The sequence below is a fragment of the Phoca vitulina genome, unplaced genomic scaffold (genome assembly GCF_004348235.1).
Source record: "Phoca vitulina isolate PV1807 unplaced genomic scaffold, GSC_HSeal_1.0 scaffold3, whole genome shotgun sequence".
NCBI lineage: Eukaryota > Metazoa > Chordata > Mammalia > Carnivora > Phocidae > Phoca > Phoca vitulina.
The window spans coordinates 71979901-72005987 of record NW_022589706.1 but is presented as its reverse complement, the minus strand read 5'-3'; the positions used below and the strand labels follow the sequence as shown (position 1 = coordinate 72005987).

The 26087-nt window shown below is 36.9% G+C and overlaps 1 protein-coding gene across 10 annotated transcripts in view; it reads right to left on the bottom strand.

Moving 5' to 3' along the window:
• PDLIM5 (PDZ and LIM domain 5) overlaps window positions 1-24691 on the bottom strand; it is a 206866-nt gene extending 182175 nt beyond the window's left edge. For all 10 annotated transcript variants that reach the window (XM_032400850.1, XM_032400853.1, XM_032400852.1 and 7 more), the window contains exons 1-2: window positions 24603-24691; window positions 21304-21441 (exon numbers count right to left, since the gene is read on the bottom strand). In XM_032400850.1, coding sequence (XP_032256741.1) covers window positions 21304-21399 — 96 coding nt within the window. In that variant the 5' untranslated portion in view covers window positions 21400-21441; window positions 24603-24691. The remainder of the gene's footprint in view (window positions 1-21303; window positions 21442-24602) is intronic.
• Between the last annotated feature and the right edge of the window lie 1396 nt (window positions 24692-26087).

Genomic DNA, 26087 nt, shown 5'->3' with positions numbered 1-26087 from the left:
AATCTTTAACTTTTTATTTGCTGACTTGCTATCAAAAGTTAAATAATGTATACTTACCACAAAAATCAAGCCATGACAAGATAGATTCGATTAATAACGTTTCATTGATTTTAAGGAGGTTCACAGACAGCTATACTAAAGTAAAATTTTACAAATATATATGTAACCACAAGTCAAATTTTCTTAAATTTTTTGTTCACTGTATTTCATTTATTCCAGGACACTTTTAAAAAACCATTTTAAAATGAAAAACTAAAAGTCATAGTTTCACTCTTTTCCCTCAAATTTCAATTTAAAAAAATCCCTATAAACATGAAAACATCAAAAAGGCCAATTACAAAAAGGAAGTGTCTCTCAAATAACACAAGCCACTTTTAATGCTTTAAGAATGTTTAAACACATAAATCAAGAAAATGTTCGGGGGGGTAGGGGGTTGGGGTAACTGGGTGATGGACACTGGGAGGGTATGTGTTGTAATGAGCACTGGGTATTATATAAGGCTGATGAATCACAGACCTGTACCCCTGAAACAAATAATACATTATATGTTAATTAATTGAATTTAAGTTAAAAAAAAAAAGAAAAATATTAAGAAAAAGAAAAAAAGAAAATGTTCAGTAAGGTTACAGAGTGCATCTCCAGGCTAGACTGCATGCCAAAATTCAATTACTTGTATTAAAAAGAAGTGGGAAGAGAACTGGGTTACCTGAAAAACAGTGACACTCTTACCCACCCAAGGCAAAACATTCAAAATATTGGAATTATAAATACCGTCCAATTAGAAATAATGTGTTACAAGACTATAAAGGAAACAAGGAAGCTGATTCCAGATGGCCAGAAGTAAAACACAACACTGGCTTCCTCATGTATGTGTATGCTATGTATGCATGTTGACCATCAAATGTGAAGAACCAGGCTTCAGAGTTAACCAGTTAATACTACTATACTGACAAGTACATCCACACTTCATACCAAGAAATATGTAGGCATATTTACGACATTTTGCTTTTAGTTTAGATATATGTATAACTTTAAGAGTTACCTGTTAACTGTAAAAGAGCTAGGAGCAATATATATCAAGTTTTTGTGGGATGTATGTGTGTTTAAAGAGAAGTCACATTTATAATGCATCAGAATTACTGAACTAGGATATAGTTTGCCAATTTTGACAAACGTTCCATTGTCTTTAAATATAGAGGCTATTTCCTGGTAAATCTTTCAGTGTAGTTAAGAAATCATGTTACCATAACTACACCAATCCCTGAAGTTAAATTTTAGTTTCCACAATTTCAAGGAAGAGTCTATAATAACCTGCTGTCTACTCATTCCTGTCTAAATGCTATTAAAATTTCTCTGGCAACTTCAAGGGGAAAAAGTCTTTTTTAAAAAAATGTGTATTTGTAATACCTGTAAAGAAATAACAAGTTTATAAACAAATCGTTTTCTGTTGATCAAATAAAAATCACATCAATTTCTTCAGTCCTGTATATGCTATTTATGTAATGAATTAAAAAAAATCCAACAGTTCAATATACTCTTTTCCCTTTTTTTTAAATCGTCTCAGTCATTTTTAAGTGACAGTTCAGTAGTGGTAGATACATTCACATTGTTATGCAACAGAGTTCCAGAATTTTTTCAAATTGCAAAACTGAAACTTTATACCCATTAAACAACTCCCCATTTCCCTCTCCCCCCAACCATGGTTACCACCATTCTACTTTCTCCTAATGGTTTTTATTTTTTATTTTCCTTTTTAAAAAACTATCACTTTGTAAGAGTAAAAAAAATTAAAACCCAATGCAAATAATATCATTTCCGGTGGATACCAAATTTGACCATGAAACTCAAGTATACTGCATTTACAAAAACCTACATCATCAAAAATGAAACAAGCACAAGCCCTTATTTAAATAGCCTGATAAATCAACTTCCAAATTTTATTGAAGAAAATACTTGCTTCACAAAATCATTGAAAAATAAGTTTTAAAACTGTTACCAACTGTAGAGAAGTAAATCATCTGTATTATACTCAAACCTTTACCATTAGATTGAATTTATTTTATTTATTTATTTATTTATTTATTTTTTTTAAGATTTTATTTATTTGCGAGAGAGAGAATGAGAGACAGAGAGCATGAGAGGGAGGAGGGTCAGAGGGAGAAGCAGACTCCCTGCTGAGCAGGGAGCCCGATGTGGGACTCGATCCAGGGACTCCAGGATCATGACCTGAGCCGAAGGCAGTTGCTTAACCAACTGAGCCACCCAGGCGCCCCCATTAGATTGAATTTATAAAGGAGTTCTCCATTAGAATAAATTTGTCCTTTACATAACAGCCTCCTTTGATGAGAAAATTTTTGTTTCTAATGTTTCTTGCCCCTCCCTCAGACAAATAGAAAGGGAGGGGTTTCACTGATGCAAAAGATCATACAGTTGATTACAAAACATTTTTTTATTATGAAACTTAATTGGGATAACTTAGATAACTGTCTAGCGATAATAAAACTTAAATCTTGAATGAAGGTTTAATGATGATAATAAAATGAAAAAACTCTTTGGGAAAACTGTCCCCCCACCCGAAAATATTTAACTACTTCCATTTAAAATTACAATCTAGTGACTAGAACAAAAGCCAGGACAATTGGACTATGGTTACCAGTTCACCTGATAAGTTAGCAGACTTTTAAAAAAAGATCACTCCTGCCAGGTATAAATGAAACATTTCCATGACCATCCACTATTTTGGGTTTTTGTTTGTTTGTTTGTTTGTTTGTTTGTTTTAAAGATTTTATTTATTTATTTGACAGAGAGAGAGACATAGCAAGAGAGGGAACACAAGCAGGGGGAGTGGGAGAGGGAGAAGCAGGCTTCCCGCCGAGCAGGGAGCCCGATGTGGGGCTCGATCCCAGGACCCTGGGATCATGACCTGAGCCGAAGGCAGATGCTTAATGACTGAGCCACCCAGGCGCCCCTATCCACTATTTTGTTTGTTTGTTTTTAAGTAGGCTCCCCACCCAACGTGGGGCTTGAACTCATGACCCTGAGATCAAGAGTTGCATACTCTACTGACTGAGCCAGCCAGGTGCCCCTCATGAGCGTCCACTGTAATGAGACCAAAACTTGCCAGGAAATGTTTCTGAAAGTAAAACTTAAAAGGCAACTTCAAATATTTTTTGAAATTCCCGAAAGAGACTGAATCATTTTCCATATTAATATGCCTTTAATAATCTTCATGTTACTTTACTGATTACCCAAAAGATACTAAAATTTCTCAATTTCCTTATGAAATTGAAAAATAAAGGTAAAGACAAAATCTTGGAGTAAAGACAAAAATAATTTTTTGTTTCACCTTACCTTTCAAAGTGAATATTATTGTGGAAGGGTGATGGCAATTAGTCACCACTCCATAAAAGTTATTATCACTGAACTATATATATGTAATCTGACCCCATTTCTCATTTATAATTAGTTACTCTTGCTACAAATACTAAACAACAATACTAAGAATATAAATACCAATATTTACAACTTTTTTAAACCTCAAATACTATTAAAACTTAACATCAGGCCTGAATAAAATAATATTGCAATCAGCAGACTTTTCAGATCAAAACAAAATATTTACTGTGTACCACAGTACTGTGTACTGTGTTCCAAAAACAAACAAAAAACAAGTTCTTATTTAATCTAAAGGCAACGTGCTTCTGTCCTATCCATTAAACTCCTACAGATTTTAATACAATTAAAATTAGTAATAAAAATTAATCTTGGGAAACAACTACCCTCAACTCTCTAAAATCATCTTCTACCACTCTCCCTGCTTAAGTCTATTCCAGCCACTCAAGTCTTGCTGTTCCTCAAACATGCCAAGCAAACACTCATCTCAGGGTCTTTACTCTTTGCCCAAAATGCTCTTTCCCAAGAGCACTTCACCCAAGCCTCCATTCAAATGTCATCTTATCTGTGAGGCCTTACTTGTTCACCTTCTATAAATTAGTGACCCCCATTCAACAACCACCCCCTTTCCCTACACTCCTTTGTTTTGCCCCAAACTATTTATCACCAACTATTTTTATTTGTTTATTGTCTATTCTTCTCTCCCCTAAAATACAGGTCTGAGAGAGCACAGACTTTTTTTTCACACTGCTGTATTCTCAGTGCCTAGAACAGTGCCTGGCACATAAGAGATGTTCAATAAATATTTATGGAATAAGTAAATAAACCAATGAATGAGCAGCAATGACTTACATTCAGTTGTACACTAAAGTTCAGACGGTTAGATCATATATTTCATAAAATGCACAGAGCTTGTAAATAGTATAATCACATACAGATCTTCTAACTTTGTCTATAGACGGCTACATTTGGATGAGGCACCCATCCCAGGTCCAGTTGGCTATGGCCAGAAAAGTAAGATGGCAAGGTAAGCAGCACAGAGCCCTACACAGAAAGGCTGCTGAATTGCAAAAACTCCTGGAAAGAGATAGTACAAATGGCAGACACCTTTCTTGTGTCTTGAGTAGTCTACATTTCACCTGTATATTCTCTAATAGTCAAATTTATCCCTCACTGGAGAAAAAAACTGTCCCCAGTAGCAACTGCCTCTCACCAGAAATACAGCTTATCATGTCACTTTATAAGAATTTAAAAAAAAAAAAAAAGGGGCGCCTGGGTGGCTCAGTCAGTTAAGTATCTGCCTTCAGCTTGGGTCATGATCCAGGGTCCTGGGATGGAGCTGCGCATCGGGCTCCCTGCTCCTGCTCGGTGGGTGGGCGGGGAATCTGCTTCTCCCTCTCCCCCTAGTCATGAGCACACCTCTCTCTCTCTCTCTAATAAATAAAATCTTTTTTAAAAAATTCATTTAACTAAATAAATAATAAATTTTTAAAAATCAAAAGAATTTAAAAAAAGAAAAAGTCATAGTGAATGGTAATCCCAGTAGAAAGAATGTCTAATTGGAGGTATAACTAGTATCCACCCTCCTTTTAGATCTCTTTGAGAGTTTATGCAAGATCTGACAGATGGAAAGGAAATGGCCCATTCATTCAAGAAATATTTATTATGCACCTTTTATAAGATACTTCAAGAAATAATTCAAACCACGGGGGGGGGGGGGGGGGGCCCCTAGTCTTGAAAAATATTTTTTATATTACTTTAATAAAAAAAAAATAATAAAAAAAAAAGGGGGGGGGGGGGGGGGGGGGGGGGTGTGTGCCCGTGTGTGAAGGCAGCTTCTAAAAATTTCAATATAAAAACCTTAAAAATATAAAACTTCTTCAAAAAAGAAAAGCAAAATTGAATTTTGAAGATGACATCAAAGAAGTGATGGATCTAGAAATATTATTTCAAAAATGGTGTCAAAACTGCTTCAACGAGATATTATTGGTATTACTATAAAGTAACTGTTTATTTAAAAATTTTATTTTTTTGTTTTGTTTTTTCATTTATTTTTTATTCTTCCAGGTCTTATTTAAATTCTAGTTAGTTAACATCTAGCATAATATTAGTTTAGGAGTAGAATTTAGTGATTCATCACTTACATATAACCCCCCAGTGCTCATCACCACAAGTGCCTTCCTTAATACCCATCACCGATTTAGCCCATCCCCCTGCCCACTTCCCCTTAGCTTGTTCTCTATAGTTAATAGTCTTTTTCTGGTTTGCCTCCCTCTCTTTAAAGACTTTATTATTTTTAAGTAATCTCTACACCCAACATGGGGCCCAAACTTATAACCCCAAGATCAAGAGTCACATGCTCCATCAATTAAGCCAACCAGGCACCCCATTATAAGAGAACATTTATTATTAGGTAACTTTCACTAAGTACTTACTATGTGCCAGGCACATTACATGTATTAATTTATTCAACTTGACAATGCTTTGATGTAAATATTTTACCCCCATTGGGCAGATGAAGAACCTGGGGTACAGTTAGGTAAACTGTCCAAATATATACATATATACATACATATATACATATGGTAAATTTAAGAGCCAGGACTCATATGCAGGCATTGTGCTTCAGAAACTGTACTTACTGTAACTACAATAAACAGCATGTAGAATATTGTCCACTAAAAATATAATCTTAACCTGGTATGTTGGGAGAAAATATAAACCCTAAAAAAATCACTGTAAAAAAGGTCAATAAAAACACAATACTAGTATATTAACTTTGGTAATAAAATATTCACAGATGTTTGACCATTATTATATAATCATAATTACCTAGAGTGTTTTCTTAAGGCTAGAAATTAGTTACTATTAGGTTACTTTAAATGTTAAGTTAAAATCAAGAAAACTGCATCTAAAATTTGTTTTAGGGGTGCCTGGGTGGCTCAGTTGGTTAAGCGTCCTACTCTTGGTTTCGGCTCAGGTCAGGATCTCAGGGTCATGGGATCGAGCCCCATGTTGGGCTCGCACTCAGCGTGGAGTCCGCTTGGGATTATCATTCCCTCTCCCTCTGCCCCTCCACCCCCCATGTGTGCACTCTCTCTATATATAAAATAAATAAATCTTTAAAAATATATATAAATAAATGTTTTATACTAGTGTATTATTTTATATTAATGTACTATAGGTAATTCATAAGTTGGTTATAAAGCATTATTTTGCAAATATAACCCAAAACTCACAGGAAAACTCATTCTTGCTCGAATTTACAAAAAGCTGACCTAAATATGAAGTTTGAAGTTATGTCATTTACCAAGGCATTATGATTTATTACTGCAGACTTAAACCTATATGACAGTGATGACACTTTTATCCATTACCAATGTGTTTAAGGCATGAAAATCTGAGTATACTGAAGTATCAATGGGCAGCTTCTCCTATTAGATGTTAACCCTACACAAGGGATCTCTCTGAAAGATTCAGAAATGAAAAACATTAAATCTTATAAACTCCCTCCAGTTAAGATAATAAAAAGGTCACAAAACATAACTTTTGGCATTGGGTGCACTAACCAACCAACAGGTTAAAGCATTCTTTTTAAAAATAGACATATTTTAAAACCTTTTTCAGTTCAACATAACAGACCTAGAATAAACATCCTAACACTCACTTTATCTCTGAGGCATACTCTAACAAAAGTGTTACCAACATAATTTGTAAACAACTCCTCAGTGTGTATGCAACATTTCTGTATTAAAGTAGAAGAGATCATAACATCACAAGGAAATGAAAACAGAAGCCATCTCGGCAACAAGCTGCTTCTTAGAGTTATAAAGAAAATTTAAAAGAACACAAAACAGAACAAAAATATAATCAGCATATAAATAACAATGAAAAAAATAATGTATATGTTGTAACCGTAAGTAACTTTTCAAAACAAACATATATTAAAATGAGTATTTTACTTCCAAATAGTCACTTTAGAAGGCTATATAGTCATTCCTTTACTCAAAAACTGTTTTGAATTCTCTCCCAGAAACTTTTACCAAAACCAATTTACAAAACACACCAGTTTGTAGATATGGTAAAATCACAATAATAACCCACACTCTCTAGCTCGGCTCTAATCCAAAGGAATCAGAATCCCTCTTAAATCCCCAGGAGTTATCCCATGATTATTCCCAATGTTATTCTCCTCAGTACCTTGAACCTTGTCTCTCATTCGGACACTAGACCTACCTCATCCCACTCTGCTTTCCTCCTTGCTCACAGCATTGTTGCCACACTGGCAGCCTTTCTATCTCTTGACCACACCAAGTTCTTTCCTGTTTCAAGGCCTTTGCACTTGCCGTTCTCTGTGCCAGCAATGCTCTTCTCCTGGCTCTTCCCATCACTGGCTTCTTACTCTTAAATCAATGTTGCCTCCTCAGTCAAAAGGGCCTTTCTTGACCACCCAATTTAAAGGTAAAGACCTTACCCCAGACACTCATCCTCTTCCCCCAATTATTCCCTAGCACATCATCTTATTAAATTACACTGCTTATTTATTTATATACTTTGAACTATCAGTCCTATTTACTAGACTATAAGGTCCACAACACAAAGGACTTTGTTTTGCTTATCTCTGTATTTTCAATACCTAGGCCAATACTGAGCACACAGCAGGTGCTCAATAATGATAATGAACAAATGACTCCATGCCCAGATGTAGGTATAGCAAATTCTTTCTGCCACTGCCACTTCTGTGTCTCCATGGATTCTACAGATCTTAGTCTAGAAGTTCCCTGCCATGCTGACACAGGCTACACGCTCAATGCACCTTACTGTGCTCTCTTCCTAGATCTGATTACATATATGTCCTCTCTTACTTCTAAGCTCCTTCATATATTTCATATCATGTTCCATGTGCCTTTATGTCAGAAAATAGAGAACCACCCCCTATACCCAAGGGCCAGTACACAGTAAGAGATCAATAAATATGTGCTGACTCACACCTTGTCATCTCAGGGCTCTGGCACAAGTCATTCAGGAGAAGGGCAGTGCCAGAAGATGATACCAAGAGGACATACCCTGCTCTACCAAGAATTTACCCATGTCTCATAAAAGATAACAATTAAAAATAATAATAAAATCTCCAGGGACTATGCTTGAATACACTCAATTATCTGTTTCCTGAATTCCTTCCCATGAGGTTTCTTGATCTTTCAAGCAAACAACACACACCCATACACAAACACTTGCCCCTCTCAGACTCTCCTAACTTCCATATATGTCCAGACAAGCCTGAATTCACATATGTACAAAGCATAGACCAGTTTTAGTTTTCTTTCTTTTTAAACATAAGATATACATATTGTAAAAATTTCAAACCATACTAAAGTGTACAGAGAAAACAGTGACATTTCCATCAAGCCCACTGCCCAGTGCAGCGTCTAAATCCTGCAATATCCAGTCACACAAAAATCAGTTTCCTGACTTAATAACTATATTTTTGCATTGGTCTTAATATATCTGAGGTGTTAGGTTCAGTTCTGAGTCATATATAAAGAGACATTTAAAACTTTTAAAAGCATATACCCAAGGGTGTGAAGAGAGGCAAACTGTCACGAGAGAAACATTTGAAGAAATGGCTTCCTACAGAATATCCACAAGACTCAAAGGGAAATACAACTCAATCACTTATCTGAAAGGCTGTTAAGTGAGAAACGATTATCCTTTGTTGTACATGACGCTAAAAGACAGAAGCAGAACCGCTGGGTCAAACTTACAGAAAAATTCTGATTGACACACAGAAAGACTGTACCTTGGGAGGCAGGGGGTTATTGTATGATGTAACCTCTGGTACATTTCCTAGAAACTTAAACCCCAACTAGAATTAAAAACAAAGAAAACCAAAATGTTTCACCAGTTAATTCTATCAATTATGTATATTAACAAAACAAATCTAAGGAAGCTTGATTGCAATTGCAACCCAGCTTCCCATTTGTCCTCTATTATCATTATGATCATCAGTCAATAGCTACTGAACACAAACTGGGGATTCTAGCATGATCTTGACCCATGCTGTAGAGTCCCCCCCACCCCCGCCCCCGTGAGAGTGGTTCACAATTTAACAAAGTATATAACCTATTTAAATGTACTTAGCTATACTGCTGTGAAACCTAATATGCAGACCAAAAATCTGTACTGTTCTCTGGTTCATGGGATTAAAAAAACTGTAACTAGTTCTTTTTAACATATTATCATTTGGTTTAGCAATGAGGTGTAAAATAAAACCAGGTATAGTCAAAGATTCCTAAAGAAGTCTTTGATAAATTCAACATTATTAAATCTTATAGTGTTAAAATATTTTAAGTAGTATGCCAACTTCAGTCCTCTAAATCTTCGTCACAAAGATACTTACAACATTGTAAAGAGAACTAAACCCTGATTGTCATTTATTTACAAAAAGGATTTGACCTATGGTGACTGAACTCTGAAAAAAGGGAAAAGACTGGTTGTTGGGGAAAATTAGATCGGTCACATTATTTAGTCAATGACAGTTCCCATGTAACTTAGCCTTAGTCTTTTTGCTGAAATGATCTAAGTAACAAAAGATCCATACTAAAAATGTTTTTTAAAAAAGCAAAGCCATATATGGTTCCCAAATATTTGTGTACAAAATGGAACACCAATGGTAGGTGAGAAACATCCAGTCAGCATGTGAGAATCCCTAAACATCCTGAATTCAATGTCTAGGGCCTGGAGTCTACATTTTTAAAATCTCAGGTGATTTCGATAATTGCTTTGGAAACCAGTCATATTTTTCTTAATAATCTCAGTTATTCCCATCTATACAAGTCTTTTATTCTATAGCATTTATTCTCACTTTAAGAAATACACACACAAGGGCGGCTGGCTGGCTCTCTCGGTGGAGCATGCAACTCTTGATCTTGGGCTTGTGACTGCGAGCCCCAGGTTGGGTACAGAGATTACTTAAAATCTTTAAAAAAAAGAAATACACACACAAACTTGACTGTCAGTAGTGAAAATTGTCATCTATTCCCAGAAAATAGAGTATACTGGTTAAAAGCATTATTACTACTCAATTTGACTGGTTTAATCAATTACTGGCTGTGTAACTCTGGACATGTAATTTAACTTCTCTCTTCCTTTTAAAATCATACTTTCTCAGAGGACTGTTAATGAGAATTAAATAATGGAACATGTGCAAAACATTTGGAGCAGGGTCTAGACAATAACAAGGGCTCAATAAATGTTAGCGTATTTACGTTACTATTATTATTATTTAATATAGGAAAGAAAGGAGACCCAAGCAAGTTGGAGTAGTCAAAAATTTGAAAGAACACTTGGGATATGAATGTGCCTTGAACGATGGGTAGAGGATTAAAGGTAAAAAGAAACTAAGGTAGTAAGCACAAAAAATTAAGAAACCAAGGACTTTACCGTTCAAAATGGGCATTTTGTACCATAAACTCAATTGTATTAAGTGGGCCCATTTATATGCAGCCTGAATGCCAGGCAGAGGAGTCAAGCAATAATTCAACAGATAACAGGAAGCCCTTAACAGTTCTTAAATAGGGCAGTAATGTGTTAAATGCAGGATTTTAGAATTCCTGCCTGGGCAAACTGCCAGCCTGAATATAAAGAACCAAACTACAAGAGGATAAGCCATTGGGGCGCCTGGGTGGCTCAGTCGTTTAAGCATTTGCCTTCTGCTCAGATCGTGATCCCAGGGTCCTGGAATCAAGCCCCACATCAGGCTCCCTGCTAGGCCGGGAGTCTGCTTGTCCCTCTCCTTCTGCCTGCCGCCCCCCTTGCTTGTGCTCTCCCTGCCAAATAAGTATACAAAATCTTAAAAAAAAAAAGTGGGGGGGGGGGGGGGATATGCCATTGACAAAGTTCGGAAACACCTGTGTCTACTAAAATATCAAAGTATCACTCTGAGAATTGGATACCAATAACTAGAATCTTCCAGAATAGACAGAGGTACATATAAACAGAAATGCCTACTATAAAAAGATCAGAAGAACTATTTGTAGAATATTTAGAAGTTAGTAGCATAGAGATACTTCAAGAGAATGTCCAAAATCATGAAAACTACATGTGTAATAATACTTGTATATATGTATAAACTTCTTCCTCCAGAACATCTTTAAAGGTTCCTAGTTAAGGGACAAAGCATTTGTTTTCTATAGGACATTTGTCCTCCACTACCTTTTCTCAAGAAGAAAAATACTTTCAGAACATATCCACAACCTCCTCTGGCTAGCATTATACAACCCTACTAAATTTTTTAATTTTACCATCTATAAAAGTTAAAATCTCAGAAATCATTTGTGAAATACTAGGATAATTATTGGATCCTCAACAGAACCAAATCATAACACTTAAATCCTTGATAGAATGAATGGTAAATGGCATTCAATTGTTAATGTCATTAAAATAAAATTTTAGTAAATCAAAATTTACCCAAGACAACTATGAAGAACAACAGCCATTGTTAAATCAATTTTTGGATCCTGAAAAAAAAAAAACAGTTTAACAAATCATAGAATTCAAATAACAAATGGTGTAAATTCTTAGCAAGTTCCAAACTCTTCTCATCATATATTTTTTCAAGATTTTATTTTTAAGTGGGGCACCTGGGTGGCTCAGTCAGTTATTTGTCTGCCTTCAGCTCACGTCATGATCCCAGGGTCCTGAGATGGAGCCCCACATCTGGTTCTCTGCTTAGCAAGGAGTCTGCTTCTCCCTCTGCCCTCCCTCACGCTCATGCTCACTCTCTCTGACAAATAAATCTTAAAAAAAAAAAAAAAAAAGGCATCCTTAAATAAAATCTTTAAAAAAAAAAAAAAAAAGATTTTATGTTTAAGTAATCTCTATACCCAACATGGGGCTCAAACCCACAACCCCCAGATCAAGAGTCACATGCTCCACCAACTAAGCCAGCTAGGCGCCCCTCTTCTCATCATATTTAAAAATTTGAGGGGCGCCTGGGTGGCTCAGTTTGCTGGGTGCCTGCCTTCAGCTCAGGTCATGATCGCAGGGTCCTGGGATTGAGCCCCGCATCAGGCTCCCTGCTCGCGGGGAGCCTGCTTCTCCCTCTACTCCCCACTAGTGTGCTCTCTTGCTCTCTAATAAATCTTTAAAAAAAAAATTTTACAGCAACACACTAAAGGGAAATTCCACGTTTCCCCTTTAACCACATAAAACACAAACATCCCTGGCATCCTTACTCTTTTTGTCACCAAGGTTACCAACACACACACTCTGCTGCTCAAACCTGGGTAAAATGAAGAAATACATTATGTCATACATTAGTATGCCTTCACAATGCCTGATTCACTATGTTATGGAACACCAAACACTTCAGTTAAGCTCCACTGGCTAATAAAGGTTGATAATGAAAACACAATGAGTTTCCTAGGGGTGAATTTTACTATGTCCCAGGGCCATCCTGAACAGCTCATAATGGTCAGTCTCCCTGTCACATCATTTAAAGTGAGCTAGAGAAGATTTGAAATCCCACAATATATCAGGCTCCAGGAGAAACTCTGAAAGTTACAACCTTGATTCTATGAAATGTGATTTGCTTAAATTTTTCAGAAAGTCTATGACAGGACAATATGCCAAAAACTGTTCAACAAAAGACAAACAAAATCTTTCACATGTAATTGGAAGTAATATGTTAACATTGAGAGGAAATCTGCTTAAAAATAGGAAATAAACTTCTAAAAAAAGAATCAGGAAATAAAGTACAGAGGTAACTATTAATCAAAACTCTGAATGAAAAAATTCAAAGAACATCATCCCTAGAAATTAATGGTATCATTTATAGAAGAGCAGCACATTTTTATTTCATATGTTCTCATGCAAAATGGGAAACAATGAACCACTTAAAAACAGAAAATCCTCAGTGGACTACTTGTGATTAAGTCCTATAAAAAGGAGAAAAGTGGGGGCACCTGGGTGGCTCAGTTGTTAAGCGTCTGCCTTCGGCTCAGGTCATGATCCGGGGATCAAGCCCCGCATTGGGCTCCCTGCTCCGCGGGAGGCCTGCTTCTCCCTCTCCCTTTCCTGCTCCCCCTGCTTGTGTTCCCTCTCTCGCTGTGTCTCTCTCTGTCAAATAAATAAATAAAAATCTTAAAAAAAAAAAAAAAAAGGAGAAAAGTGGAAATAGGCCCAACTGATTAGAAAAGATCAAAGTCTGTTGAAATGTGTGCTAGCACAGGTATGAGGAAACCAGCATTCTTATACTGTGGGTAGGAGTGTCTCAATAGAGATAGCTGGCAATATCAATCAAAATTATAAATGTATATAACCCTTTGACTTAGCAATTCCATTTCTAGGAATTTATCTGACAGATATGTTCACATATATGCCATATACATAAATCCAAAAATTACACTGCAGTGTCAGTAAAACCAGTTGAATAAATTATGATAAATCCAAACAATGCACCTATATAAAAAGAATGAAGATGTATTTACTGATTTGGGGTTAAGTGAAGAAAACAAAATGCCAAAAAAAGTATAGTTTTTAAGGATGCTGTTTGTGTTGAAAAGGGGATTGATAAGAATATATATGTATATACATATATTTGTATAGATCATCTCTGAAACTATGCACAAAAAACTGCTAACTGGTTGCTTCCAGGAAGAGGAAATGAACGGCAGGGCAACAGGAGACTCTCCTTTATATGCTATTATACCTTTGGAATTTCAAACCATATGAATGAACCTAAAAAGAAGCATAAATTAACCAAACTTTAAAAGCAGTTAAGGGTGAAAGGTTAAAAAGACTGAGTACCAAATGTGACCCAGTATAAAAGTGCTCTCACTGAGGCCTTTTTAAAATTGCCTCTTTTCTCCTTCCATCTAATGTGCTCTTTCCCATTCCCTCCTGTTAACTTTCCCAATTCATTTTACACTCCCCCCATGTAGGCCTATAGGGTCATGTGTTATAACTACCTAGTCCTGCTAGGAGTACTAAATGCCAAAGAGGTTGATGGACTTTGTTCCAGTAATCATCACACAAAATGGGCAACAACATGAGCTGTAAAAGAAATTAGTTATTTACAGAAGGGTAGATAACTCCACTTTTGTAAAACAAGAAAAGAAATAAGGTGGGGAAAGATAGGGAAGTGAACATGATTTCACAATGCTATAAAAAATTCTTCCAAACCTAACTTTACTCATTCAATTCTGTCTCCTGTCTTTTCATAAATATTTTAGTACCAAAAAACAAAAAAAACAAAAAACCTTAATAAAAACAGAGTACCTATGCTAGAAAAGTGATTTTCCCACTTCATAATTTAAAAACCAAACCTGCATTCCCAACAGATCTATAGAGTGGCTCTGCACCTGGAATACCTAAGTTAATGGTCACCATGGTCACTACTCCTTAATTGCTTAAACTAATTTTTTTCTCTTTTCATTCCCTTATGTCATTTATTTGCAAATGCATACATATATTAGTATTGCACATGCTAGGGTCTTGTTCTGTCACATTTCATCTTATATAGTCAATATTTCTGTATCTCAAAATTTAAATAAAGATCTAGAGTCTCACCTACTAAAACTGAAACATAATTATCCCTTATAAGACACCAAAGAAACAACACCTTTTTTGTCCAGAGCAATGTTTGCTTCTAGAATAACTAACTCCTATCAGATTCTTTCCCCCACGCAGTCGTAACTGGGGGAAAAGGCCATGACTGATCTCATGGTATATGGGAATCTGGGTAAGAACTGCTGCCAAGAGGATATTCTGGACAAAGACAACTAGTTAACTGTATATTCACATTGCAACCTGACTAACTATCATAAATAAAAGTTCTTTGTCTTGAAAGTTCTCAAAAATAACTGAAGTCCACAGTCTTCAATATTCTCAGTTTAAGTAGATACTATACCTAATTTGTGAGTAGGTGAACAAGTTATGTAAAAATCTCCTTTACTTAGGTTTAAAGTGTTATTCTTGGAGCACCTGGGTGGCTCAGTCAGTTAAGCTTCCATCTCTTGACTTTGGCTAAGGTCATGATCTCAGGGTTGTGAGATCAAGCCTAGCATCTGGCTCCCTAGTGGGCTGGGCATGGAGCCTGCTTAAGATTCTCTCTCTCCCTCTGCCCTTTCCATGTCCCACCCCCCACACATGCACACTCTTTATCTCTCTCTAAAAAAATAAAATATTTTTACTTCACCCAATCTCTACAATACTATTTCCTCCATCACATACAGAATTTTTACAGACCAGTAAAATTCCTCTTATTTTAACAAATAACTTTGAAAAATGCCCAACATTCATTAAAATCTGAAAAATCAAGCCCCCCTTTTCTAAAACTACTAATTTACAACAAAACACACTGATAAGATTTTTCACTTCTTTACAAATAACAATCCAGAAAAACATCTTCAGAATTATCTTGAGATTCTTTATCCTTGTGACCACAATGATAGAAAATCACCACTTAGGAAAAAACAGGTCTCTATGCCCCACAAAAAAAGATAATTAATATTTTAAAAGCAGAAGATGAACATACATGTGAAATATACATTATGTAGTTATACAAACTATATCATTAACTTTCCAACTTGGCATAATGACAGAGTAGTTGGAAGGGAATGTAAAAGAAAACACTCAACAGTTTAAAATTAACAATGGACCCATTTATTCAAGGTAGGATGGTTCTCCCATTTCAGCTTGAGAGGACTGAAAGTCTTTCTATCCTCCTCTAGGAGGGAAACTCTGCAGCTGGCTGACTGGAGAATCACTCAACTATATTCACAGCTTTGCTCAGAGTCAAGCAATGGCAAGAAAAGTCTTCATCTTCACTTTGCACTGAAAACCAACACAGAGAAATGTTGATTTTGAGGTGTTCAAATTTCATCCTTCCAGCATCATTTCAATTAATTTCTCCTGCAGGAAGCCAACCCCACGAATACAAAAGCCCACTGAAACTGAGAAACACTTATCTTTGTAATTTCACCAAATATTGTCTTGTGTGATAGGTCTTATGACGATGTCTAGTACTATACTTATTTCTTTTCTCCCCAACCTCTGTACCCCCCAATACTTTGTATCTTCTTAAATGGTTTCTAGGAAGTATTCCTATAACTGCTGAATGAATGAATTCTTGGCAAAATGTTTCACAGCTGTCTTCTCTCTGCTCTGTCTTATACTCCGAAGCCAAGCTCCATACTCCAGAAAATAGTAAATTTCCTTTGCTTTTCAAATCCAACTAAAATCTTGTCCTAGTTGGTAACAACTAATCCTCTCCTAACTCTTGAGAATCAGAATCATTATCTGTATTAATATTAATTTAATTTGTATTAAAATATCTGGCCTCATTCTTATCTGCTAAAGAAACAATGTAGATGTTTTATGGAGAACTGGGAGCTCATCTTCAGGAAATTCAAATACTGACATTTTAAGGAAAAAACTCTAACATCATAAATCAGAAAACAACACACAACAGAGACTGCAACTTTAGGATGCCATACTTAAAAGATGTTATTCACAAATATATCATCCTTTCCATAATTCCATCATGAGGAACATCAACTTGCCAAAATATGGCCTTGAATTATGCAAGAAGTCTCCTATTTCTTCTTATAAAATATACTGGCAAAGACCAATAACCCACACTGCTACAATGAAACCCATCCCCACATTCCATGGCTTCAAGGCAATTCCATAAATACAGGGTCATAAAAAGGCAGCCTACAAACTCTGTTAGCCAGTACTCCATTTTAAGAATAGGAAACTAAAGACAATGACATGTGATTATATAGTTAGAGTAATCTGAGGATCTTTTTAAAAGTTGGCAGGAATTACCAATTTTGTCTTAGAAACCCACCTATTAAAAAAGAATGTAAAATTTGTACACTATAGATAATGGGTAAATCTGTGTGAAATGTTAAATATTGTACAGTCTGCAAAAAAAATCATATAGTTTGCATGCTTTAATACACAAAGTCATATCCAGCATATTCACATGCTAGTAACAACAAAATCTCAGGAAAACAGAATGTTCAAGTCCCAGCCAATGGCCTACTTATCACAAATACATTTGCTGTCACAGAGTTCCAATGTTATACGGGAACATAAATAGCCCTATGGAGTTCGACATAGCAATACCTGACCAAAGGAAAAACTGGATGCTTTTGAACTCTAAACATAAAACATGCAGCTTCACAGTTAAGCACAAACTTGTGATTTTTTTTTCAATTGCAGTAGACTCTTAAGTAAAAAACTATAACTCCTACATTACCCACAATTATGGGGTATTTGATATTTCAAGTCTCAAAATATTTTTTCTTTTTAACATAATAATATTGTTGTAAAAAAATAAGAGCTAAGAGAATACAATGTGCCAGACCCCGCTAAGAATTTCATACATTACATTCATTACATTAATATAAAAGAATTACTAAATTATATGTTTTAAGGCATGCTGTTAAGTTTTAATTACTCCTTGACACTATTAATTAAACAATTTAATGACCACAAAGATATATCCCAATAATTTTACATAATTAAGGCAAAATAAATATAACTAGAGAAATAACTAAGATGAGGTATAACATTACTAATCTTACTACAACAATATGAATTAGTTATTAGGCACACATCTTTATTAGGCAATGTTACTAGGCATGTCTGAACTGAAACACACAAGGGGTTAAAAGTAACTTACAATGAAAGCCAACAGCCTAGCAGCACAGTTGAGCCAACATTCCCTCTCTCCTCCCCTCCCCTTCCCATCCTCTCCAGTCCAGAATGAATTGCATGCCCCACTGCACAAGGCCCAAAAAGGTCACAGGAGATGGCAGAGACTTTTGTAAGAGAACAGAAATAACTCAGCAGCTTTGTTACCATAGTCTCTTTTAATCAGTATGTTCAAAATCCTTTAATTAGCACTCTGTCTACACAAGGAAAGCATTTCTTCTGTGCCAGGGGAGGGCACATATGTATGTACACAGTGTTCTGTTCTATCAGCATCACAACATGGAGCTAGGCCTCAAATTGTCTGCCAGGGAACTAAGGCACAGAAAACTCTCTTAAAGGCATGATACCACAAAATTTACACATTACATTTGCATTTTTATTACCAAACAACAAAGTATGATTTAGTTTGTTTCATTAAGTGTCAATTTGTTTCTGGACTTTTTTCCCAGCAAAAATGGATGCATTTTAAACTAAACAATAACTTCTATAACCCATTATTTATAAAGTAAGATATTCAAACTTAATATAAATAATGTTAAAAGAACATAAAAACAAGACAATATGAAAATATCATTCCTTTCTTCAAAAAAGATCTTCAGTAAGAGAAAAAAATTGCCTTGTTCAAACAGGAATAAATCACAAGACACATTTTCACATGGATGCTTTCCATTTAAAATTTCACCCAACCATGAAGTCTTAAAACTTAGAGGCTGGATTACATATATGTATTTCCTTATAAAATCTGATTAACTGGAATCAAGACAGAAATTGGTGGTAAATTAAAGTTAACTGTTTAAAAATAAAATAAAATAGGGGTGCCTGGGTGGCTCAGTCATTAAGTGTCTGCCTTCGGCTCAGGTCATGATCCCAGGGTCCTGGGATCGAGCCCCACGCGGGGCTCCCTGCTCAGCATGAAGTCTGCTTCTCCCTCTCCCACTCCCCCTGCTTGTGTTCCCTCTCTTACTGTGTCTCTCTCTGTCAAATAAATAAATAAAATCTTTAAAAAAAATAAAATAAACAAAAATAAAAATAAACTGTTTAAAAAATCCACAGCCAAGAAACAAGGAAAACTCCATTAGTAAACAGGGATTAGCTGTATTTTAGCAGAGATTTTTCATGTGTTACAAACTTAATCTTTCAAAATCAAGTTATGTGTATATATAGTAAGCAGTGTGTGTGTGTGTGTGTGTGTATAATTAAACAAAACAACAGCCTCTGAAATACCTGATTAGAGAAAAAAACCTAATTAAAGAAACAATCTATAGATAAAATTTATCATTAGGGAAGTAGCATAACATAAATGCTTGAAAGCCAGTTCTTCCACACCAGCCATTTGAGCTCATGGCACAGTTTTGTACAATGGGCACAGTACCACTATTTCACAGGTTGACATGAGAATTAAATGAGATCATGCACCTAAAGCAACTGGCAAAAATCCAAAAGTTTGCTGGCAAGGCTGTTGCGGGGGGGAATTGGAGGTATTTTTGTGCATTGCACAGAAGTGTAAATTGGCACAATCTATCGAAATTGTATATGTATGTGTCCATATACATGTGTATATATATACATATATATATATATACACACACACACACACATATATAGTTGACTCTTGAACAGCATGAGGGTTGGGGCACTGACTTCCCCATACAGTCAAAACTCCATGTATTTCTTTTGACTCTCCCAAAATTTAACTATACTAATAGCCAACTGTTCACTGAAAACCTTACCGATAACATAAACAGTCTATTAACACATATTTTGTATGTTATATATACTGTATTTTTACAATACAGTAAACTAGAAAAAAGGAAATGTTAAGAAAATCATAAGGGGGCATCTGGGTGGCTCAGTCAGTTAAGGATCTGACCCCTGACTTTGGCTCAGGTCATGATGTCAGGGTCTTGAGATCAAACCCTGCATCAGGCTCCACATGCAGCGGGGATTCTGCCTAAGATTCTCTCCTTTCCCTCTGCCCCTCCCCACGCCTGCCTGTGCTCTCTCTCACATGCTCTTTAAAATAAATAAATAAATCTTAAAAAAAAAAAAAAGAAAGAAAATCTTAAGGAAGAGAAAATACATTTACAGAATTGTATATATATTTATTGAAAAAAAATCCCTGTGTAAGTGGACCTGCACAGTTCAAATCTGTGTCATTCGAGTCAACTGTATGTGTTTATGCATATACATAAAAAATTATGTATATATGGTATCCACTACAGCACTGTTTGTAATAGTGATACTGGAAACAATATAAATGCCTTTCCATAGGAGACTGGTTAAATAAATTCTACTTCCCTACAAGAGAATTCTATATAGTTGTTAAAAACAAAAACAAAAAACCTCTAGGGAAAGTTTTCCATGATAAATTATTGAGAAAAAAAGCCACGGAGCAGCGTGTATAACATGCTATCATATAAGTAAAAGGGGAGTGGATATTCATATTTATTTGACTATGAAAAAAAAGCCCTCTGGAACATTATACAAGCAATTAATAGCAAGAAGAAAGTGAAATGGTGCTTGACACACAGTCAAGCCTCAAAAAACATAATCATCATCATGAAAATATATCCTTAAATTGTTTACACAGAATACATTCAAACTAAATCCATAATGAGGTAAACAACCAAATCTCAATTATTTATAAACTGACTATCTAGGAGATCCAAGTCCTCAATCCCTCTTCAAAGATAAGTAGCCTTTGGCAATTTTACCGTTGACTATCACCTTCACCAGAAAGTGAGCTGAGGAAATAACACCAAAAACAGTAATTTTATTTGATATTGATCAACAGTTTTTAATTAACAGCTTCTGGAGCTGAAAGGAACAATGAAAATCCCATTGTGCAACTTTCTAATATTACATATGAAGAAACTAAGGTCCAGATTCCCCAAATGAGTGATAGTTCAAAGATGTGAAGTCTGCCCCTTAGTTAAATGCTTTCCATTTCTTTATTAATAAGATGGGGGAAACTGAAAATAAGCTTAATTGAAATCAATTAACCTTGTTAAATTCCCTCCCCTCCACATCCTTTATTATACATAACTAAGTTTGCTGAGATTAAATCCCATAAGCAATTGTAATAAGTACAGGTTATCCAGAGAATTCAACAACTCAGCCCTGAGGTTTCCAAGACTAAGCATTGAATGAACACCTGTAATAAAATCTGTGAAGTTTGCTTACACTAGAGATTGTCAGAGGCATGTTGAAATCCTTGCCACCTTGCAGCCGGAAACCCCAAGGAGCTGGGCCAACCAAGGACACACTGTAGTTGCTCATGGCTCTAATAGCTCAAAGTCCAATCCCAGAAAATGAAAGAACCTGTGAAAGAAAATTAGATGGTTAACAAATTGTTTATTTGAAGCCCTATTACATATTTAAATGTATTTAATATAAACTCAACTAAATTATGTTCAATATTTTGTTTGGGGGGATGAGAAGATACAGAGGATAAGTCTACATTAAGTTCTCATTTCAGTCTTTTCAGGAAAAGGAATCTATGAGCTAATATACAATTTCTAAGCTGATGCCAATTTCCATAATCTAAAAATTCCATATCAGAATCTATTTCTAGACACTTGATCAGTTTTATAACTTGCTACAGTACAATTTGTGGCTTCTTGCATACAAACTTTAACTCAGTACTTTACAACACTTCACTATACAGAGAAGAAACAAGATTTTACTTCAGGTTTAATTCAAAATGATTTTCCCCTTCCCTCTACCTCATGCATTCTTTAGCCTGCAGTTGGTAACAGTCCTTAAATTCTAAGCTACTCTCCGATATGAAAGGACTGCATATCTGTAGACTCTCATTCCACATTCATAATTTTTTAAAGTAAGTTGTTCTTTAATACACAAAATTATTGTCTCCAATCATAAACTACAACTTGTATTTCCTCTTACAGGGACATGGTATTTTCAACACAGAGCAATATTTACTTTTCCTTTAGACAGGCAATGATAGGCAATAGTCTAGCACAGTGATATTTCAGTGAGAACCTGCTTCTTGTTTTATACACACACCACATCAGGCAAAGTAAAGAATGAGCATTAACCACACAGTGAATGAGATGACTAAATGGGGTAGGAATATAAGGTTAATTTTAATGCATGAAAGGGAACTGGAGCCTTAGAAAAGCAGCAGCACTTCAGTGTTGTCTTTTTTGTTTTGCTCTAAGTGCACTCATGACTCTCATGGTTTTACTTTGAGTTTTGTATTGGTTGGTATGATTGGTTATGTGTGGCGGGAGAAATTGGGAGAAATGGATATTTTCTAAAATGTAATGCTAAGAAACATATTATTTCCCCCTTTAAAAATATTAAAAATATAGTGGATGTATAATTTAATAATTTTAAAACCACATTTTAAAAGAAAACTGTTGAAGACACATTTCCTTGGAAAATCTGTGCTGTTGGACTAAATCACCACCTTATATTATTACCTGTCTTAAAATATTTTTCCATTTTTTTAACCCATTCAAAACTTTGATCCCATTACACCAAATTAATATTGGCACATGTAGGTATGTGAATCATTGGGCATATTAAAAACAAACAGAAGATGTCACTTCTTATAAGGGGAAAATGAGGCAAAACTTTCAAGTCTGGTCCTTAAAGAAAAATTAAACCAGTGAAAATCTGTACTGCACCTACCCAGAGATGAGATGAGCTTTTCCACTGGCATGGTAATACACATTCAGTACTGATGTAATACACACAGGGCACTAAAAAGACTTAATGGCCATGCCAGAAGTCAAACTGTTAGATACACATGAACAAAGAATAACAGAAAGATAATTAAGAGCCACACATAATTTAATTGCTTTCCCGCTGTAATAAAAGATTTTCATAGAACCACTAAAGAAAGATTGTTCTTAAGTCGGTATTATATGATATAAATCAGAAGCGTGTAAAGCCAACAGGTATTTCCGAGGCAGCCTGCCCCCTCCTTTTTTAATCTTTAACTTGTATCAAGAGAACAATGTGAGAGTTAGGCTCAACTTCCTCTGGACCCACTGTTCCCTACTAGAAAATGTATGTAATTTATATATCAAGCCATGTACATACAACTTCCCTTTACTTGGGAGTTTCCTTCCCGATTTATCTCATTTATTAAAATTTCTAGCACTGGCAAGGTCACAGCCACATTACAGAACCAGTGTCATTTCATTTCTAGTATTCTCCCTCTGCTAGCTTCATTTGCCTTAAAACATTCTGATCCCTAAGTAATGGTAATATTACTATTGGCTTTTTCCAGGTCTCCCCCATCTGCTTATTAGTGCCCAAACTCCTAAGGAGGCAGGCAATAGTGAGGAGCCTATTCTGCTTTCAAACACCAAGAAAACGTTGGACCTTCCGTACAGTTTGGGATTTTCTTTTAGGGAAAGTCTAAACAATGTCTTCGATTTAATATTTGGGAAGGAAGCTTGGTATTTCCCACACTTCTATCCCGGCTTCTTCGGTGAGTGGGAGGGAAAGGAGAACTCAGTGGCAAGAAGGGTCTGAAATTAACGAGCAGTATCTTGAGATTCTCTTTTTCCCCAAATTGGGAGATAATGGAGTACAGCTGAAGAACTAAAGCCACGGGCACATGATGAAAGCAGTCAACAAGACATTTTTCCAGCAGAGGTTCACGCCTAGCCCTGTTTGCCAAATAAGGCTCCGGAGCGGGCTATTTCCGTGGCTGGCAGGTCCGACGTCCTCACGGTCAGGGAGGCGGACTTGGGATAGGATCTGGTGATCACACCCTAGACCTGCCCTGCCCGACGCAGCCACGAATTTTCTTTCCTAGCTCTGCCCTGTCCAGACGCCCTTCCTTTTTCCACTTATTGTCAAATGCACCGAAGGCAGTCTTACAAAAGTCCCAACAAGTACTCAAGTATTAATAAATCTGGCGATTATGACAGATTTTTTTTAAACAAGCTTTATTTCTGGTCGCACGGCTGTTTCCCCAAACAGGTACACAATTTTAAATATCTGGGGGGAAATAAACACTTCTCAGTAGGGCGAAAGCCAACAAAAAAATAACAACACGCCTTTCCCGTTTAGTCCCGCTCCCTACACCCCAAAGAGGTTCCGGCAGGACGTGGGTGTACCCAGACGGCAAAGTAGGTGCCCGGCGACGCCCGGCAACTCCCGGCAGCTGGCTGGCCGGCGGGTCGCTGCGTGGGTGCCCGGGAGCTCCACGTCCCTGCCTCCGCCGCGCTCGTCCCGGCCGACCCGAGCTCCGGGAACTTCCAGTGCTCGTCCTCTGGCCTTGCGCCCACTCCCGCGCCGCCCTTTCCCGGGAGCTCCTCTTCCCACGCGGCTCTTACCTCCGCCGCTCCAGAAAGCACCTGAGGAGCCGTCCCCGCGCGAAGCGCGCCCCCTCCTGCTCCCCCGCTGGGCTTCCCTCCGCGCACTGGGCGCAGGGAGACCGCTTCTCCCCCTCCTCCCTTTGGGATGGAGGAGCCGCGCATCCCCGGCCGGCGGTCACTCACCTCGAGTCCGGCGCGGCGCTGCCTCCGCCTCAGACGACCGCTGACAAGTGATTCCGAGTGCGTGCGCCGGCCCCACAGCCCGGGGAACTTCCGCCTCCTTGCACTCCCCGACCCCGCCCCCAGGCGGAGACACGCCCCCGGCCGGGCCGGGCCGGGCAGCCCCAGGCGGGCGGAGTAGGGTACGCAGGAGTCAGGCGCGCGGGCTTGCTGAGGCGAGCTGAAGCCAGCGCAGGAAAACAATTGAGCTACCGAGTTTCGGTGGGAGTAATCAGAGGATTTCGAGCAGTACCTGGCGAAGGTATGCTCCTCGTGTCTGTTTTGTAATGGATGCATTTCTCTGAATCGGCAAGCAGTTGTTCTGGCTAAAAATAGAAGAGGGCTTTGGATAAATCCCTAGCTATGCAAGTTCAGCGACTACTGCCTGGTTTTTGGAGAGAGCTTTACGTGCCCTGAGAAGGGCAGACCCTGAAGTTTGCTTGTTAGGAAGGTAAAAATCGGTAACCCTAATATCTAGAAGTCAAATTCTGTGATCAACAGTGATAGAGAGCAAGGGCCAAGAGCCATTCAACCAGTGTATCCTCATGATTGTCTAAGTCCAACAAATCAGTAGCCCACTCTTCAGTTTCTGTAAAGTTGCTGGATTTATCCCAAGGAATTTATTCATAAACAAACTTAAATAATGTGCAGTGAATATATGGAAAGTAACTTGTTGACTTTTTAAAACTTGAATTGGGTTATAAAAAGTGAAAAGGACAATTTTTAACCAAGGAGCATGTAAAGCAAGGATGAACTTCATGGGGTCCATGAATCCCCTTGATGTAGAACAGCCTTCTAGAGGATAAAGTCCACTACTGCTCCGACCAGAACAGTAGCCACTAGCCATGTGTGGCTATTGAACGTTTGAAATATGGCTATTTGACTAAGGCACTGAATTTTTTGTTTTATATACTTTTAATCGACATTTAAAGACTGAAGCAGGGTAGCATTTGTATCAAACACAACTTTATTGTTTGGGTAGGACTACATTTCACTTCACCATTGAAAACTTCGTACCTGAACTGAGGTATGATAGAAGTTCGAAAAAGCACTCTGAATTTCAAAGTCTTGGGATGAAAATTTTGATGTAAAATACCTCATTAATAATTTTATATTGATTGCATGTTGGAATAAGATTTTTATATTTGAATAAAATATATTATTAAAATGAATTGCATCCATTTTCTTATGTGCATACTAAGATATTTAAAATTACCTATGTGACTAGCACTATATTTTCATTGGATGGCGCTGCTCCGTAGCATTCATCACATTCTCCAAAAGATTATGTTGGAAGGAAAAGTTTCCTATTGTGAAAGCTGGTTTTGGAGTACTTTATTTCTTTTTAAGATTTTATTTTTTTAAGTAATCTCTACACCCCACGTGGGGCAGGAACCCACAACCTCGAGATCAAGAGTCCTGTGCTCCACCAACAGAGCCAGCCAGGTG